This window comes from Rattus norvegicus, chromosome 7, assembly GCF_036323735.1.
Source record: "Rattus norvegicus strain BN/NHsdMcwi chromosome 7, GRCr8, whole genome shotgun sequence".
Classification (NCBI taxonomy): domain Eukaryota; kingdom Metazoa; phylum Chordata; class Mammalia; order Rodentia; family Muridae; genus Rattus; species Rattus norvegicus.
The window spans coordinates 136,216,995-136,237,531 of NC_086025.1; the positions used below are offsets into that span (position 1 = coordinate 136,216,995).

The 20,537-nt window shown below is 41.6% G+C and overlaps 1 protein-coding gene across 10 annotated transcripts in view; it reads right to left on the reverse strand.

The window, feature by feature from the left end:
* The window catches only part of Cbx5 (chromobox 5), a 50,749-nt gene that overhangs the window by 13,168 nt on the left and 17,044 nt on the right, over positions 1-20,537 (reverse strand). For 4 of the 10 annotated variants that reach the window (XM_039078944.2, XM_008765707.4, XM_039078946.2 and 1 more), the window contains 2 exons: positions 10,169-10,351; positions 1,091-1,277 (listed from right to left, as the gene is read on the reverse strand). In XM_039078944.2, the coding sequence (XP_038934872.1) occupies positions 1,091-1,277; positions 10,169-10,305 (324 nt within the window). In that variant the 5' untranslated portion in view covers positions 10,306-10,351. Of the gene's footprint in view, positions 1-1,090; positions 1,278-10,168; positions 10,352-11,833; positions 11,938-12,081; positions 12,221-20,537 lie in introns of those variants that run through there. The other 6 variants (XM_006242391.5, XM_039078943.2, XM_017594793.3 and 3 more) reach the window with 6 other exon arrangements.

Here is a 20,537-nt window from a genome sequence, read left to right on the forward strand (position 1 = left end):
CAACTTTACTCCTGAGCCAATTCCTTAGCAACTTTTCTGTAGGTTGATGTCATTATGCAGGTGAGGGCTGGCAAGTTAGATCAAGGCCATGACTGGACAGTAAAAGAATAAGGCTACAAAGTGTCTGTAGGGAGAGGAGGAGGAAGAGGAGGAGGAGGAGGAGAATCAAGATGGAGACTGAGAAGGATGACCCAGATCTAGGTGGTCTTGAATTGCCAACGTAGCCGGGATAGATTTCTGTAGACAAATTTATCTTAACCAGGTGGGCAGTTTATATCCTTATCAGTTGGTTTTAAGTTTATTGTGTGGATGTACTGTCCATTGAGCATTCAACATATAAATCTGGTTGTTGGGTTACAATTTGTTGAGTCTTGATATTACCGGGTAGCTGGGACTAGAGTTCCCGGCTGGCCAGGGTGACTAGCAATGGGAACAGAGACCGCTAGGGCCAGAAGATAGACAGCTGGGCTAAGGTGGCGTGGTGCCTCACGGAAGGCAGCTACCGCTGAGATAAACTAAGGTTGGTTCTATATGGCCCTACAGTGCCAGAACTAACGCCAGGGAGCCACTGCCTGGGTCCAAGAGTACCAGGGGCCAACCGTGGAGCAGTGACGCGAGGGAACCAGTCATGTCCCTTTTAATTATACCACAACACTTTTCTTTCTTTAAAAAGAAGAAAATCAGAAGTGTCTTCCTCTTGACTCACTGGCTAGAGAGCTTGCTCCTCTTCTAGAGGTCCTAAGTTTGGTTTCCAGCACTCACTTTAGGGAGTTCACAACTATCTGTAACTCTACCTGCAGGGAATCCAACACCCTCTGGCCTCCTCAGGCACCCACACAAGACACACATTCACACACGTTTCTACTCATGGAAGGGACAGAGTGGGTTGCACTTCATATTAATTTTCACACTTAAATACAATTAGTACTACTAGTTCTCACTCAGCCAGAAGGGGTCACTGTAGCTAATCAACACACTTCCCTGCAAGCTTTTGTTCAACAATATACCAGAAGGTTCATCCTTAGAAAATAACTAAGCCCCTGTTTGCACAACAGTAGCAGGTGGACAGTGGCAGGAGTGGGAAGCTCACCTCTCTCTTTTTTTTGGATTTAATATCATCAGCACTGTTGGAAAAACTGGATTTCCTCTTGTTTCCTTCTGACTTCTCCCTAGGCTTGTTGTTCTCTCCCTCCTTCATCTTCTTGTACTTTTTCATAAACTCAGAAATTAGTTCAGGACAATCCAAGTTCTTCTCAGGTTCCCAAGTGTTGTGCTCCCTGGACAACAACAATAAAGACAGAAAGAAAAGACTTAGAGATAAGGATAATGCCCTATTTTTATCCACTTTCTATCTCTGCAGAACTTAAGACTGGCGAGAGTATACAAACTACATCTTCAGCTATTTTCATTGCTAACGCTTGTTTTAAAGAGGACATGAAAAGAAAGGACAGGGAATCTATTAGGGATTTAACAAGCGGCGTCAAGTGTGGTTCAGTGGTAAGGTAATGCCATTGGGTCCACCTCCAGCTCTGCGGAGAAAAAGAAATCCGACACCTGATCCTCAATTTCACTGAAGAGACATGGGGAAAGTATGTTCACGAAGTCATGTAAGAATTGTTAGAGCATTAGTATTTTTTTCAGGACTGGGGATCAAACCCCAAAGGAGGATATTATGTCTGCTTCACCACCCAGCTATAGCCATATAGCAACATGTTAATAGCCAAAACCCCCAAACAAACCTGAATGCTCACCAGCTGATGAATGGATGAACAAAAATGTGGTGCATAATGGTGTATAATGGAATAGTATTAAGTAATAAAAAGAAACAAAATAAAACTTGAGGAAAATCTCAAAAACAGTATACTGAGTTTATGCTTTCTTTCTGATTCCATTTCTCTGACAAACCCTGACAAGATATATTTTAGACTAAGGAAATGTTCTGTAATGGACATCTGGGAACAAACCACACCAATCTCTGAGTTCAAAGCTAGTCTGGTCTACCGGAGAAACCCTGTCTCAAAAAACAAAACAACGAAACAAGAAACATCAAATGTACAATTTCAGTGGGTATGGGTGGCTTTTTTTTTGAGGGTGAGATTCACTCTATGGACCAGGCTGGCCCAAACTCAAGACATCTGCCTGCCTCTGCTTCCCAAGTGCTGGGATGAAAAGCCAGTGTTGGGACTAAAGGCATGTGGCACTACTGCCTGGAATAGGTGACTCTTATGGTACATAAATTATAGTTTAATAGACCCACCTAAAACTACCAATTTGAGGGTAGAGATGTTTCAGTGGTTAGAGTGCTTATTACTCTTGCAAAGGACCTGAACATCTGTAATTCCAGTTCTAGTACTGGAGACCCAAGTCAGTGCAATGTATCCCATGTAAGCACTCTACCAACTGAAACACACTCCCAGTTTTCCCTGTAGGCTTCTATTTTATTTTGTCTTATTTTATTTTATTTTATTTTATTTTCACCAAGGGTCTGTGGCTGGCCTGGAATTTGCTAGGTAGGTAGATCAGGACGACCTCTAATAGAGATTCAACCATCTCTACTTCTCAGAGTGCTGAGATTAATGGTGCAGGCCACAATACTCAGCTTCTTTATGAGTTTAAAGATAGTCTTACTGTGTAGCTCAGGTTGGTCTTGAACTTTTTGAAATTCTCTTGCCAAAGCCTTCCAAATACCTAGAGCACAGGAATGAACCAACATGTTTGTGTTTTTATATTCTCAAAATTGACCTCCAAACTTTGTATTTATAGCACAAGTTTTAGAAAATTAAAACTAGGGCTGGAGAGATGCAATGGTTAAGAGCACTGATTGCTCTTCCAGAGGTCCTGAGTTCAATTTCCAGCAACCACATAGTGGCTCACAACCACCTGTAATGGGATCTGAGGCTATATTCTGATGTGTCTGAAGACAGCTACATTGTACTTATATATTAAAATAAATAAATAAAAGGATGTAATCTTAAAAAAAATTAAAACCACAACAATCTTGTGGAATTAAAGCAAATGTACCTGCAAAGAAAAAAATGTACTACCATCCCTTTCCCTATTGAGAGGCAAAGCTCTGTTAGAGGGCAAGCACTAGGTTTTGTTTGTGTGTGTTTGTGTATATCCCACCGGTATTGAACCACAAAAGCAAAAGATAAGTTAATAAGCCACAAACACTGTAACTATAACCTGCAGTTAGCTTGAGGGGAAGTTGCTGACATTAAATCGAGCCCAACAGTGCTGGCCTGTAAGAGTTTTAGAGGGAAACCAAGACTTTACTGGCATCGTTTGTGTGACATTTTGGATTAAGAATCTGTAGAAGTGAACCTTTTGCTAGTCAGTCTTCTGGGGGAATATTTCCTCAGGGTTATCACACAGAAGCTATGGTTCAGTCCGTAAGGGTCCACGGCTGCACATCAGGGTGGCAGGACTGGGTAATATTTAAGTGTCCCATGTTGTATTGGTTTTCAAGACATGACATCTCTCATGAAGAGCATTTGATGTCTTATACCAAGGGACAGGATAAAGACCCCAAAGAAAGGCCTTCCATAAAGATGCAGCCTCAGTTGCAGTGGCAACCCGAGAACATTGGAGACACAAGGACAATGGTTAAGTGTGGCGTAGAGCTGGCCTGAACCTTGGAGACAAGCAATGTGTGTGGCTGATGGCAGCTTCAGAGAAGCAGGACTGTTCAAGTCCCGTGGTGAGCAAGTCCAAGATGTCAGACTGGGAACTACACAGCTGGGCTTGGATTTTGCTTAACTAAGTAGGACTAGTTTTTAGGCACCGATTCTGATCATAAGGAATAGAAATATTTTTGATTTTACAGAAGCCCAAAATTAAGACCTTGGACTTACTTTATTATTTATTTTTGTTTTTTGAGACAAAGTCTATGCAGCTCTGATTATCCTGGAACTTACTCTATAGACCAGGCTGGCCTGAAAGTCATAGATCTGCCTCCAGAGTACTGGTATGAAAAGTACTTGCAACTGTGCCTGGAATGGTATTTCCTAAGGAAACATGGAGAGAGCTAAAGAGGTGGATTAGTGGTTAAGAGCACTGGCTGCTCTTCCAGAGGACCCAGGATCAATTCCTAGCAACCTCAACTGTCTTAGTAACACAGAATCTGAAAGTCTGTGTGGTTACCACATCACCAGGCATGTATATAGTACCCAGACATACATTCAAGAAGAAAATCCATACATATACAATACAAAAAAATAGACCTTGAACTTTCAAAGTATTGAAATATTTCATTTTCAAAAAATATAAATTTTTTTTCTTTTTTCTTTTTTTCGGAGCTGGGGATGAACCCAGCTAGGCAAGCGCTCTACCACTGAGCTAAATCCCCAACCCCAAAATATAAGATTTTTAAAGTAGGACTGGGTATGTGGGTTGTTGGATTTGGGATTTTTTTGTTTGTTTTTTTCAAGACAGGATTTCTCTAGTAGCTTTGGCTGTCCTGGAACTCACTCTGTACATGAGGCTGGTCTTGAACTCAGAGATTCACGTTGTGCTGGGACTAAAGGCTTATGCCAACATCACCTAGCCTGAACTGTTTTTTATACTGTGATGTTAACATGAATCTTGAGGACAATAAAAGGTTACACTGTAACAATTATATGCTTGTTTATCAAACTGACAAGGAGCAGACCTGGGATGCTGTCTTAGTTATCTGGGAAGAGACCTTCAATTGAAGAATAGCTTCTATCAGACTAACCTAGACCTGTGAGCATGTCTATCTGTAGAACATTTTTTTGATTGCTAATTGATATAAAGGGACCCTACCCTAGTACCATCCCAGAGGCAGGAGCAGGGTGGCAGGCAGATCTCTCTGAATTCAAGGCTTGCCTGGTCTACATAGAAAATTGCAGGACACCAGGGCTTCATAGAAAAACCTGTCTCAAACAAAACAAAGGGGGAAAAAAGGCAGCAAACCAGTAGCCAGCATTCCTCCAGTTTCTACTTACATTTCTTCTTTTTTCTTTTTTTTTTTTTAAAGATTTATTTATTTATTACATATCAGTACACTGTAGCTGTCTTCAGATACACCAGAAGAGGGCATCAGATCTCCCCACAGATGGTTGTGAGCCACCATGTGGTTGCTGGGAATTGAACTCATGATCTCTGGAAGAGCAGTCGGGTGCTCTTAACCGCTGAGCCATCTCTCCAGCCCTCTACTTACATTTCTTATCCTTTCCAAGTTCCTGCTATGACTTCCTTCAGCCATGGAATGTATGTAACATGTAGATGAAATGTAGATGAAATAAACCCTTTCCCTTCCACATGGCTTTTGGTCACAGCAACAGAAAGCTGTGACAGAAACTGACAGAAAACTATAGCACAACTTGTATCATCACAGTAAGAAAGGTTAGGTACGGGCTGGGCAGTGGTGTACCCCGTTAATCCCAGCACTCAAGAGGCAAAGGAAGGAAGATCTCTCCAGTTTGAGGCCATCCACGTGTACAGAGTTCCAGAACAGCCAGGGATACACAGAGAAATCCCTGTCTTGAAGAGAAAAACAAAAGTTGCTAAAAAATAGTAAGATAAGTTGAGACCATTCACCTTTTATAATAGTATTTTGTTAAAATTTTTCTATCAGTAGTTGTTTTTTAAAATAAAACTAAAATTTTTATTTTGTGTATGAGTGTTTTGCCTATATGGCATGAATAGTGTCCATGGAAGCCAGAAAAGGATATTGGATCCCTGGGACTTAAATAATGGAACCACCATGTGGGTGCTAGAAATTGAACCTGGGTCTTTTGATAGAATAGCCAATGTTCTTCGCTGCAGAGCTGCTATTTCTGGACCCTTATCATTAATTGTTACTGTTATTTTCTTTCTTTTTTTTTCTTTCCGGAGCTGGGGATCGAACCCAGGGCTCTACCACTGAGCCAAATCCCCAACCCCTGTTATTTTCTTAAAAGATCTATGTTTATGAATTCTTGGCCTAAATGTATATGTGCACCATGTACAGGCCTGGTCAGAAGAGAGAATCAGAACCCCTGGAACTAGAATAAAAGATGCTTATAAGCCACCACATAGGTGTTGTGAATCAAATCCAGGTCCTCTGCAAGAACAAGAGCTCTAAATCAGTGAGCCCTTTCTCCAGTTTCCGGTTAATTTATTAATATTTTTTTTCTTTCAGTTTCTCAAGTCAGAGTTTCTCTGTGTAATCCTGGCATTCCTAAACTCACTCTATTAAACCAGGCTGACCTCAAACTCAAGAGACCCGCCTGCCTCTGCCTCCCAAATGCTGGGACTAAAGATATGCATCATTATGCTCAGTTTAATTTTAATTTTTTATGGAGTACACCAGCATATTCCTTTAACCCAGGTTGGCCTGGGGTTCATTATGCAGCCAAGAATGACCTTAACCTCCGGATCCTCCTTGCCTCTACTACTGACAGATAGGTTTATCCAATGTATGCAGTTCTAGGGATCAACCCCAAACTTTCATGTATGCTACACAAGTACTCTAGCAACTGAGCCAAATTCATAGTTCCTATTAATTTTGTACTTTAACATATTAAATTCTTATAAGTTATGTATGGTACAGGAATAAACAGTTTATATATGGATGGTATCCACTGATCCAAAATGAGGTACACTCTTGCAGACAATGCTCAGGGAAGAGAAGAAAATTTGTTCCAGCCTTTAATGAAAGCCCAGGCGTTTGCTGGCTATAATGGTGCACACCTTTGATCCCAGTACTCTGGAGGAAGAGGCAGGTAGATCTCTTTGAGTTAGAGACTACCTTGGTCTACATTGTGAATTCCAGGACAGTCAGCTACATAGTGAGACCCTGTCTTGAAAAAAAAAATTTTTTTTATTATTTCTTTTACTATATATAAAAGGGTATATGTATAACAAAGGAGTCTATAATAGGGCATCAGATTCCATGGAACTGGAGTCACAAGCCATTGTGAACTGTGGGACAAGGGTATTGGGAACCTAACTAGAGTTCTCTGAAAAAGTAGGAGGTGCTTATAACTGCTAAGCCATGTCTCCAATCCCAGACATTCGTTTATACAATGCTTAATATATATCTACCCCAGCTTTGCCTTTCAGTTCTGTACCTATGTTAAGTGTCAAAAGTTCAAACAGTCTTAAGCACCTTTCAAATATACAAGTATTTCTAATGATGACTCAATAATAAATCTAAGAACAACCAGGAATTCTTCAAGCATTATTAGAAGTGCTATTTCATAGGACTTTCCTGTGTCTCACTCACTTCAACAATTTTCATGCCTAGTCGTTCTTCTTTAGAAACATGGTGATGAAGCAGAGCCCAGCTGGGAAGAGTTCTTGCCTAGATATACAAAGTGTTATAAAAAAACAAAACCACCACCACCAACAACAACAGCAACAACTCCCCAAAAACCAGTGTGGTGTTTTGGGAATTGGTTCTAATGCGTTGTCCTATTTCTGCTCCCAAAAAGCCAAGCTTTCAGATCTGAGGGCTTCAAAGAATTGCTGTACAGCCACTGGCTGGGCAGGGAGACAGGGCGGGACTTTTAGACTGCTAAGGCAAAAGACCTAGGTGGCAGAGAGAAATCACCTCAACTCAGGGCAGAGGATCAGATTTTTTTTTCCCCAAAATATTTATTACATGTAAGTACACTGTAGCTGTTCAGACACACCAGAAGAGGGCATCAGATCCCATTACAGATGGTTGTGAGCCACCATGTGGTTGCTGGGATTTGAACTCAGGACCTCTGGAAGAGCAGTCAGTGCTCTTAACCACTGAGCCATCTCTCCAGCCCAGAGGATCAGATTTAAGAAGTCATCCAGCAATGCAGGTGGAAAGGGAATGCACTTTCTGGGGAGCCTCCTCCCCCACAAAGGAGGTAATGAGGTAGCAGAGATAGAGTTTAGAAGGTATTAAGCCAGGAATACTGGAGGGAAATGTATGCTGGCAGCAGGGAGGATTAGAAATGCCCAACCAGGGGTTGGGGGTTTAGCTCAGTGGTAGAGCGCTTGCCTTGCAAGCGCAAGGCCCTGGGTTCGGTCCCCAGCTCCGGGGGGGGGGGGGGGGGGGGGAATGCCCAACCATTAAGATAGTCAAGTCAAGACCAAGACCGGCAAGGGGGTGGGGAGGGGGGTGTGTGTGTTTCATTTGAGAATTCAAAGGGTTCTGTCAGGTGGGACCCACTGGAAGCATAAAGCAACAGTTTAACTAATTCACCATTACAGCGGTGGCCTAGAATCACAGCACTTGGGAAGGAGAAACATAAAGTTCAAGGTTATCTTAGGCTACAGGGTAAATTCTAGGTCAGCCTGGGCTATGGAAACAGTTTATAGAAATAGTAATCTAGGGGTTGGGGATTTAGCTCAGTGGTAGAGCGCTTGCCTAGGAAGCGCAAGGCCCTGGGTTCGATCCCCAGCTCCGAAAAAAAAAAAAAAAAAAAAAAAGAAATAGTAATCTGGTCCAACAGATGCTAAGTATCCTGTAATTCATGAATCAATTTACCTAAAATGCTCAATGTTCCATTTGAGTAACGTTAAATCATAAAATAATATTTCTGAGGTCCTGAAGGGCCTTAACATAAAGGCACTTTATTGTGATTCTTCACAAATTAAGTTTTATCCCTTGTTTCTATATTTGCTTTCTGTGGTACCCAAACCCTCACATACATTAGACAAACACTCTACTACTGAGCTATATATAGCTCCTGTGCAAGCCCTGAAGACCTGAGTTCAGTCCCCAGAACTCACATAAAAATGTAGATGCACTGGTGCTCCTACTCTAAGATGGGAGGAAAGACAAGACTGACTAGAGGAGACCGCCCAGCCTGAGAGAGGTGCACTGCACACAACCAAACCAAGAGACCTTGACACATACAAGAAGGTGAAAGTGACCTGCCCCTCACATGTTTAAAATTACTAACAAAGAGACGTTTACATTGAAATGTTAGCTATATGCTGGCCATAGTAGTACATACCTTTAATCTCAGCCCTGGAACTCAGGTGAACTACCTGCCTCTGAGAGCTGAGATTAAAGGCTAGGCTTCTTTTAAGTCTATTAATATACTGCATGTGAGCTTAGTGTACATACAATTAGAGGTCAGAGACCACCTCAGCTATGGGTCCCTGCCTTCCACCTGTTTGACTAGGGTCCCTTATTCACTGCTATGTATGACTGGCTACTTGTCCCTCAGGCTCCCAGGGATTCTCTTATCTCTGTCTCCCATCTCAGTGTATCACTGCAGGGAGAGATGTAAGTCCGACTCTATATGGGTTCTAGTGATCTAAATTCAAATGTAAGAGGTCCACCCACACTCACTGAGACCACCAAGTACTATGCCTTATCCCTGGGTTTTTGTTTCTTTTCCTCTTTTGGTATATATGTGAGGACAAAACCAGGACCCTGAGTATGCTGGGTGAAAGCTCTCTACTACTAAGCTACACCTACCAACCTCTTATACCTCTTTTATTAGAGTGGGGGGTGGGGTGAGGGTTGGGGGATTATAAAATTAGCCAATGGGCTGAAGAAATGGTTCAGTGTTTAAGAGGATTGTCTACTCTCCCAGAGAACTGTGGTCTGATTTCCAGCATTTACATGGCAGCTTACAACCACCTGTAACTCCTCTTCAAGCTGATCTGATGCCCTCTACTGGACCATGGGCACCAGACAACATACATGTAGTATATATAGGCAAAGCACTTATACACAAAAAATTAGAAAAAAAATTAGCTCCATGTGGTGGCACATGCCTTTAATCACAGCACTTGGCAAGCTAATCTCCTGAGTTCAAAGTCAGCCTGGTCCAATAGGGAGTTCCAGGACAGCCAAGGTTACACAGAAAAACCCTGTCTCAAAAAACATAAAAAATAAACAAAACAAAATGGCAAAAAAATTTAAGTTATAATAATAAAAAAAAGAAATTAACCGAGGTCATTCACCTGTATCTTAGGGGATGGAACAAGAATCTGGTCCCACGATATCTAGCTCCCAAGTCTGTGTTTCCAACCAATTCCTTAAACTACTCTTCAAAAGTAAAACCATTAAAGTATCAGCTCCATAATAGGGACAGTGTGTGGTCTGCTGCCTGTTTTGATTTTCATGACAGTATGTAAATGGAAAAAGACAGATTATGGCTCATGGACAAAGAAACCAAAGCTTTCTAATCTCTACAAAGTCTTAAAGACTGAAAAAGAAAGCACTTACTCAGAAAAGCCTTTCCACTTCAGCAGATACTCCACTTGCCCTTTAACCATGCGCCTGTCCAACACCTTTTCCACCACATACTCCTCCTCATCCTCTGATGAAGAGCTGTCGGCTGTCCTCTTGGTCTTCTTTCCCATGTTGGGTATGTGTTGGTCCACCTAAAGGAGTGCGGCCACCAGGTTCCTGAAAAGGGGGAAAGATGAAATGGTTTAATCTATCTGAGGGTTAAAATTGTCTCTTTGTGATGGAACAGAGGATATAACACCAGTGAGACACTTATCCTTCTCTTTGATCTACAATTATTATATGACAATGCTACAAATTTAACATGGGTCAATCCACACTTCTCTAACAACTTCTCTTCAGCTGGAGATCAAAATTATTAGATGGAATAATTGTTTCACTCTTTAATTTCATATTCCCAAAGAGCAAACAGCATGCATGTTACTCCTGACCATTTCTACATCTACTTGTGAGCCAGGAACTCAAAAAGAAATATGGAAAGCCTTCAATTAAAGAAACAAAGAATAAAAAAAATCTTTTTCCATCAAGGTGAATAAAAGACCCTTTCCCCCCAATGCACCTGAATTTAATTTTTCTATACTCTGAACTCTCAGGATACACACACACACATCCTGCTTGGGCCATCTCTCACATTTCCATTGAATTGGTACATTTCCCTTAAACAATTTGAGCCTGTCCTTTCAGATTATCTATCAGCTCACAGAAGCAAGGCTGACAGCTCAAACATACTAAGTCTTCTTTTTAGCAAGCTCAGTTGGGGATAAAAGGGAAGAGGGGCAGAGAAAAAAATTTCAGAATTACTCACTGGACTAGTCTGTAATTCCCAGAGCTCAACTAACCTAAATAGTTCAGGAGGTACCTTGTCTCTTAACTGAAGTTGACTTTGGGCCAAAGGAAGAGGAAGGAGAAGTCTGGCCCCAGACTCTGCATCAACATGAAGCCTCCTAAGAACACAGAGGACTTATTCATCAGCCTCAGGCCCCAGAAAAGCCACAGCAAGGCAGCACAAATGGAAACTGAGTTAAGCTCAGAAATATGCACATCAGGAGTGCTCACAGAGAATCTAGTTTTTAAAATTCCCACACTGTTGTTACCATAATCATTTTAAAATAATTCTTTAACAATGTTAAATGGCACCCATAGTCTGAATTACCAAGTAGCAAGAATTGATTCTCAGTTGACTCCATTGTTATTTTGCTATAATCTCTAAAGATATTTTTCAGAACATTCCCATCTTGGCCAGAAAGCCAATCTCAGAAATAAAAAGGGCAGCTAATCTTAAAATCATGTTCAAGTCAAAGAAGCAGAAGTTGTATTTAACAATTTATTTAAATTATTAATTTGTAAGAAATTATTACAAAAATAAAGTGTTGAAAATCCTACCTATAAAACTGGTTAGCAAATAGGTATGCCCGCCTCAAAAACTGCTTATATTAATTTCTGACCTATGGTAACTTTATTTGAGAAAGGCTTGGGGGAATGTAGTTAAGGGGTTTTGAAATAATCTTTCCATTTATTTAGAAGACTCATAAACATCAAAAAATATATAAGGTTTATTTAAAATAAACACAGCCTCCGACCTCACCACAGACAGGAAATGTCATATTCCAGGGAGAGTACCCCACCCCCACCCCCACTCACCTTGGAATTTCCGGGAGCTGAGCACTTTAGGTCAGAGCGCTGGGTTAAAACCAGCCCCATGTTGGAAGCATGCAGTTAAGCATTGTGGCTATGGCCTTCCCTGCCTCACCAGGAAAAAAAAAAAAAAAAAAAAAAAAAAAACAACAAGGATTTACATATGTGTTCTTCAGTTTGAGGAAGAGAATTTTTTTCTTTATACCTTTATGTTGAAGAGAAGCCCTCAAAGTAGATCAATAGGGGTTCCCTACCTTACCTACCGGATCGCCCCAGTTCGTTCTTTCCCTCTGGGCTAACAGGAGGGGCCTCCCCTCCCAGGTCTGGGGCTTGGCGGGCTGGCAGCTCCCCCGCCCCCACCCAGCTGCCTGGGCGCCACTGCGCAGCTGTCCCAGTCCGTTGCCATGACAACTGGCAGCCGTACTAGACTAAGGGGGGGAGAGGCAAATGAAAAAGTTAAAAGGCTTAACTTTCCTTTTCACTGCAGACTGGGTGGAGAAGTTGGAAGGTATCTTCCCCTGGCCCCGAGGCTAAGGCTTTCAGAGCTCAAGGGAGTTAGGTTCTTTGTTTTAAAGTCCAAAATTTAGGCTTATTTCTCTAAAAGCGCTGTGAATTAATCAATAGCATTTTAGGACCACCTAACAGGATTATCGCTCACTGGAAGAAGGGGAAAAGCAAGATTAGGTACTACAACAGATCAGGACAATCAACCCTTTATCTAGAATCATTCGGGACAAAGGCTTTCCCATCATCTGTCCAGTTAATTAAAATTGCTTGAGGGGGAAAAGTAACAGGAAAGGGAGAGGGAAAATATTTTACTATGTAACATCTCTTGTTTGAGAGAATTACAACAGAACCCAAAGACTTTAAACAAACAATGACCAGGGATCAAGCTTTGTGATTTTGGGAGCTGATTATGGAAACCAGGGCATTATACTGTTGTTTTATTTAAAAAGCAAAACAACAAACCAAACAAACAAAAAACAAAGAGCCAGGATATGTTTGATAGAGCCAGGTACGGTGAGGTGGGAGGGGGTGCCTCTATGGGCCCAAGCTAAGGCATCCCTTCCCCCTGAGGTACCAGCCATATAGTATCAGCTAGAGTATGGAACAGAGTTTATTTAGGGCATGGGAAATGGAGTTGGGAAGGGAGTTGAGAGAGAGAGGCAGGGAGGGAGGGAAGGAGGGAGGGAGGGAGAGAGTGAGGAAAGGTCTGCCAGGAACAAGTGGAGGGAGGGGGAAAGGGAGAAAGTGGTCAGGGAGAGTATGAGAATAAGAGCAAGAGAGAGGAGGTGGCAAGCAGCCCCTATTATAGTTAGCAAGGCATACCTGGCTGTTGCCAGGTAACTGTGGGGAGGAGGAGCCTAGAAGAAATGCTAACCATACAGACTACTGAGCTACACCCCCATACCACCAAAGGAAAAAAAAAAGAAAAAGAAAAGAAAAAGAGGGCTGGAGAGATGGCTCAGTGGTTAAGAGCACTGACTGCTTTTCCAGAGGACCTGAGTTCAAATCCCAGCAACCACATGGTGGCTCACAACCATCTGTAATGAGAACTGATACCTTCTTCTGGTGTGTCTGAAGACAGGTACAGTGCACTCATATAAATAAAATAAATAAATCTTAAAAACAAAAAAGAAAAGAAAAGAAAAAGGAAAAAACCCTTTCAACTGAATTTACAGATGGGAAAAATTAGTTCCTTAGTTTAAAGGCGAGGGAGAACAAGTTGGCAACAGCCATCACAGTATTTATTAGTTATTCTTATAATGCTATAAAGCAGACTTTTAGTAATTAATATCCCAATATATTACTCATATATAAATCTTCATATTAATAATCCCTAATACCCAAGAAAAGAAGGGTATTATAATAATACCATAATAATAATAAAAGAGCAAAGACCATTAACAGGAAACACATCAGGAATTTAAGGTCGTACACAACTACATTGCCATGAGTTACAAGAGATCTAGTCTTAGAAAAAAAGAAAATCAGACACATATAGACATATATACAATGTCTTTTCACTTGGCTCTAATAAACATATTTGTTTCACATATCGGAATTTAAATTTTGTGGCTTCTTCAATGGGAGAGTAAAGAAAAGAGATAATCAAACAGTAAAGAACTACAGGAACTAGAGAGAGGAGTAACTCAACTAATTATGAACATTTACTGCTCTTGCAGAGGACCAGGGTTCAGTTCCCAGCATCCACAGAGTGGCTCACAACCACTTATAACTCTAATCCCATGGGATCTGAAACCCTCTTAAGGGTAACAGGCATGTATGTATGCAATCAAACACTTAAACATAAAAATTTTAAAAACTTTTTAAAAAGAAAAAAATAAAGAACTACAAGTCAGCAAACCACAGAGATACTGCACATCAACATTTATAGTAATGCTATCTACAACAAAAATATAGAACCAACCTAGGTGCCCAGCAACAGAGGGATGGATAAAGTAAATGCATACATACCCTATGAAATCTTTTTCAGACATAAAGAAGAAAATACATCAGTTGCAGGAAAGCAGATGTATATGGAGATAATCATATCGAAAGAAGCCAGTCTCAAAGATAAATATAGTATGTTCTCTCAATAGTAGCTCCTACTTCATAGATAGATACAAAATCATGTATGTAGAACTAAAACTGTGTAGGGGTAAAGAGGAACTACAGAGGGATGAGAAATGGGAGGATAGGAGTGGGTGGGGTAGGGAACTATGTTCAATATATAATACATATCTATATAAAAACTTTACAAAAGAAAAGAAAGCCAGGAGGGCATGGTGGTTCATACCTTTACTCTCAGTACAGGAGACAGAGGCAGGTGGATATCTACATTTATGGCCAGTGTGGGTGGGAGAGAGGTACTTTTGAGTAGAGAATGGCGGTAATTTTGGCTATCATACCAAAGTCAGATTATGAGAGTTTTTATGGTACTAGATTTATTGAACCAAGCACATTGAACACTGCTGGGCAAGTGCTCTACCAATGTACAATCTCTCTAGTCCATTTAGTTATTTTTATTCAGAGAAATGGTCTCATCGAGTTAACCCAAGAAGTCCTTAAACTTACAATCTCCTGCCTCAGCTTCCTGAATCAAGCAATGCTTGCCACTATGATTAAAAAAAAAAATTAAAAAAAAAATCACTAGAGAATTTCTCAAAGTTCAGAAACTTATGGACTTTTGCACCTCCCCCCCTTTCTTTAAAGGACAGCTTCTCTGTTTCCCTGGTTGTCTTGCAACTCACTAATTCTCATTGTCTCTCATTCTCCCCTCCCCCCCATAGGGTTTCTTTGTGTAGAGTCAGGCTGGCCTCGAACTCACAGAGCTCTACCTGCCTCCTGAGTGCTGGAATTAAAGATGTGTACCACCACCACCCCGGGGAACTAACAACTTAAACCAGACTGGTCTTGAACTCATAGATCTATATCTGTATGTTTTCTGTTTCTGCATCCTGAGGTGATGGAATTAGAGGTGTGTACCACTATGTCCCGCACTATCACAGCTTTTCAAATTAAAAAAAGATACAAGTGTATATACACACTATACATTAATAGTGCATACTATATACTATACATATACTATATATCATACTATATACAATATATACATATCATATATTCTATAGTATATTATGTGCTACATAGTATATACTATAATATATATATATATACTATGTACCATATTCTCTACACACACACACACACACACACACACACACACACACACGCACACACATGCACGCACGCACAGTGTTTGGTTGCCTGCATGCCATAATGTTTATATGGAGATAAAAGGACACACTTTGGGAATTGGCTGATACTCTTCCTCTTCCTCTGTTGAGTTCCAGACACTGAATAGATTATCAGGCTTGACAGCAAGCATCTTTACTCACCAAGCCGTTTCCCCAGTCAATGTACCAGTGCTCTGCTACCAACATCAGAAGGTAAAAAGAGAATTATCACAAGCTGGAGGCCCATCTGGGCTATAATAAGAAGACAAATATAAAAATAAACTGAGGTCTGGAAAGGTGGCTCAGTAGTTAGGAGAGCTTGCTACTCTTCCAGAGGACCCTCAGCATCCATGTCAGGTGGCTTACAACTATTTGTAATTCTATCTTCAGGGGATCTGATACCTTCTTCTGGTTTCTACGTGCACTGCATATGTGCATGCACAGGCACGCACATATACACACACCCCGAAAAACAAAATCCCCCAAACTCTGAGACAGGATCTATGTAGCTCTGGCTGTCCTGGAACTCTGTATAGACCAGGCTAGCCTCAAACTCAGAGATCCACCTGCTTCTGCTTCCCTAGTGCTGGGATTAGAGAGGTATATCCCTATGCCTGGCCTCATCTTTTTCTTTAATTAAAGAATATAAAAATATAACCAGAGAAAATAAAATATGGTCAAAGTAGTAATTTACCAGGTAAATTACTCTTGAGCAAATAACCTTTATATTAAACCTCAGCATAACTGAAACGGAACAAACAGCTGGAGCAGCAGCAAAGGCCTATCTATAATCCCAGCACTTGAAGAGGTAGAGCTGGGCCAGGTGGACTCACTGTTAAAAGCCAACCTGGTTTACACAGTGAATTCCACACCTATATAGTAAGATCTTGTTTCAAGAAAAAAAAAAAAAAAAAAAAAAGAAGAAGCCAGGGCTGCATAGACAGCTTAGCACTGACAAGCACTGGCTGTTCTTCCAGAGTACCAGAATTGATTCCCAGCACCCACTGGTGGCTTTACAACTGTTTGTAACTCTAATCCCAGAGGATCTGACAACTTCGTTTGATTTCGACTAGCACAATTGACCTGGAGTACACAAGCATACACACAAGCAAAACACCCATACCCATAAAATAAAAATAAATTAAAAATCTAAAGTAATAGGTCCTCATGGCATACCCACTAGGGAAATGGCTGGATTTATATTGAAAGAGCTATATTATAAAAGAGCTATGCAAGCCTTGATCCCTGGATCCCACACAAAGGTGGAAAAGAGAACATTGACACTCAAGGTTGTTGTACTGGCTGGTTTTGTGTATCAACTTGACACAAACTGGAGTTATCACAGAGAAAGGAATTTCAATTGAGAAAATGCCTGCATGAGAACCAGCTGTAAAGGCATTTTCTCAACTAGTGATCAAGGGGGCAGGACCCAGCCCATTGTGGGTGGTGCTGTCCCTGGGCTGGTAGTCTTGGGTTCTATTAGAGAGCAGGCTGAGCAAGTAAGTAAGTTAACATCTCTCCATGACCTCTGCATCAGCTCCTGCTTCCTGACCTGCTTGAGTTCCAGTCCTGACTTGCTTTGGAGATGAAAAGCAACATGAAAGTGTAAGCTGAATAAACCCTTTCCTCCACAACTTACTTCTTGGTCATTGATGTTTGTGCAGGAATAGAAACCCTGACTAAGACAAATTGGTACCAGAAATGGGGTATTCTTGTGACAACCTGACCGTGTTTTGGGAAGAACTGTGAAAGGACTTTGGAACTTTGAGCTAGAAGAGCTATTGGGATGTTAAGAGCTTCTGTGGAAGCTTGGAAGATAATGTTGAAAACAGTGCAGAAGATGGAGACCTGGATTGTGAAATTTCAGAGGAAAGATTAAAGACTCTTATCAGGGCTGTTGCTATTTTGATTGTGAAGATGTTGTGGCTTTGGTCAGCTGGGGCTGAAGAATCAGCTGTGATTAACAAGATACCAGAACTGCAAATCAAAACCTTTGCATTTCTGGGACGATTGATACTGGTCAGCTGGGGCTAAGAAATTGGTGTTAAGAAGAAACCAGCTGGGGCTGGGGATTTAGCTCAGTGGTAGAGCGCTTACCTAGGAAGCGCAAGGCCCTGGGTTTGGTCCCCAGCTCCGAAAAAAAGAACCAAAAAAAAAAAAAAGAAGAAGAAACCAGCTCACTGAGGTGAAATCTTTTTTTTTTTTTTAGATTTATTTATTTATTATATAAGTACACTATAGCTGTCTTCAGACACACCAGAAGAGGGCATCGGATCTCATTACAGAGGGCTGTGAGCCACCATGCGGTTGCTGGGATTTGAACTCAGGACCTCTGGAAGAGCAGTCAGTGCTCTTAACCACTGAGCCATCTCTCCAGCCCACTGAGGTGAAATCGTATGGGAAGTTTTCTCTGAGAGCCCACTGAGGCTGTGTTCCAGAGGTAGACAAGGTTGTACCTTGTGCTGTGCGTGGCTGGACTTGGTAGTGTGTAAGAGTCACCTAGGTGGTACTAGTTTTGAAGGAATGAAGGAGGCATGAAGAGCAGCTGAGGCTGGGCACTGTGAGAGGCCATGGAAGGCCATTGGTGAAGGTGCAGCCTCAGTTGCAACTGATGGCCCAGGACTGAAGGGGTCATGCAAAGGAGTTGAGACTTGGTACCATTTAGAGAGCCTGTGAGAGGCTATTGGTGAAGCCTAGTTGCAGTGGAAGACAGCAGTGTTTTGGAGATGCCAGTAGCATGAGATGAGCACCAAGAGCAGCAGCAGCAGCAGTGGAGTACAGGCATCTGGAGCCTAGAAAACAACGTGTGTGCTACAAAGGGCAGTGCTGGAGAAGTGACCCAAGCCCTTAAAGGAGCCTAGAAGATCATGAGTGGATCCCAGACATTGGACAGTTGAAGTTTCATTTTGCTTTTGATTGTGACTGTGCCCTGATATTTTTTTCCCTCTTAAAGGAAGAAAGTATTTTAGTATAGTCTACAGTTAAGAGACTTTGAATTTTAAAGACTTTCAATTTTAAAAGATATTGGATATTTTAAATGGATTGATCTTTTAATATGTAAAGACTGTGGAACTCAAAGTTATTTAGATCTTGGGGATGAATAAGAAAGTAAAGGCTGAGGCTTAAAGCGATGTGTTTGTGTGTCAAGTTGACAAGGGGTCAATTGAACTGGCTAGTTTTGTGTGTCAACTTGACACAAGCTGGAGTTATCACAGAGAAAGGAAGTTTCAATTGAGAAAATGCCTCCATGAGACCCAGCTGTAAGGCATTTTCTCAACTAGTATTCAACGAAGAAGGACCCAGCCCATTGTGGGTAATGCTGTCCCTGGGCTAGTAGTCTTGGGTTCTATAAGAAAGCAAGTTGAGCAAGCCAGGGGAAGTAAGCCAGTAAGTAACATCCCTCCATGGCCTCTGCATCAGCTCCTGCTTCCTGACCTGCTTGAGTTCCAGTCCTGACTTCCTTTGGTGATGAACAGCCATGTGGAAGTGTAAGCTGAGTAAACCCTTTCCTCCCCAACTTGCTTCTTGGTCATGCTTATGCAGGAATAAAAACCCTAACATAGTTGTCTTCTGGCCTCTACTCCTTGCCATGGTGTAAATACCCTGCTACGAAGTATGCTCATGTGTATGTGCACAAAACAACAAAGGACAAAATATTCTCATCATTTTTACCCTTATAAAACAACAGGAGGGGTTAGGGATTTAGTTCAGCGGTAGAGTGCTTGCCTAGCAAGCATAAGGCTCTAGGTTCGGTCCCCAGCTCCGGGGTGGGGGTGTGGGGGGGGAACAATAGGAAATAAAAAGGTTCAGATCTATTAACTCCTTTCTATCTGTAAGAGCAGCCTGAAAGGGCTTGTGAATCAAGGTCCCTTTTTCTATGGGAAATGGGTTTTCTAACAGCTGACAAATCAAATTGGGCCTGATGCCAGGAGTCAGAGTCCAACCATAATATTCTTTAAAGAATGGCATACAAGTGTATTATAAATCTCCTGGATGGTCACAGATCAGAAGCTGGCAAGGATGACGACATAGTTCTGATGGAATGTGTCTTATCTTAACCTTGAAGTTACAGATCTGCTCAGGAACTGCAGTTAGAAATGAGAAATGCACTCAGACATGGGAGGGGACATAATTCTCTTTTAGACAGTGCGACCCAGTGTATTAGGGTCAAATGAAACACAAAGCCAGATGGACAATTTAAGGCTCGTCCCTGTACCAGATGAAGCATCGAGACTGGTGGATCAAACTGAGCCTGGGAAGGAGCATTCGAGTATGAGAAATGATATAGCTGGCAGGTGATGGAGTGATTACAGCAGAATCCTGATACTATGGCAAAGGAAGAGAGGACAAGTAACCTTATCCTTATGGAAATCTTCATGGGAAGAGCTAAGGAACTTCTCAGGTTTCTAGAGAGCCTTTTTAAGCAAAACAGCTTTCAGTTGTCTCTTAAATACTAATGGAGTATACACCATAGCCTGTAGCAACTAGAGCCCATAGGGCTAAGAAAAGATCAGTACCAACAGATCTTCCTATAAATGACATAAGACAACTTCACCTTATAGTGTCCTCAGCCAGGAACATGGATAGAAACCAGTCTTGGAAAAGCAGCAAAGAACTTTGTGGTCGGGCAGTCAGACCCACATTCCAAACCACTGACAAAGGATTATTTAAAGGATGAATCTTCAAAAAACAAAGTGTGGTGTGTGTGTGTGTGTGTGTGTGTGTGTGTGTGTGTGTGTGTTGGGGGGAGGATTGCAGAAAGAAGATAAGGGATGCCAGACAATAGTACACAAGCCTTTAATTCCAGCATTGGGAAGGCAGAGGCAGGCCATTCACTGTGATTTCCAGGACAGCCAGAGCTACACAAAGAACCCTGAGGGGATGGGGACAAAATTCTAGACTAAAGAAAAGAGCATTTAGGGGCTGGGGATTTAGCTCAGTGGTAGAGCGCTTACCTAGGAAGCGCAAGG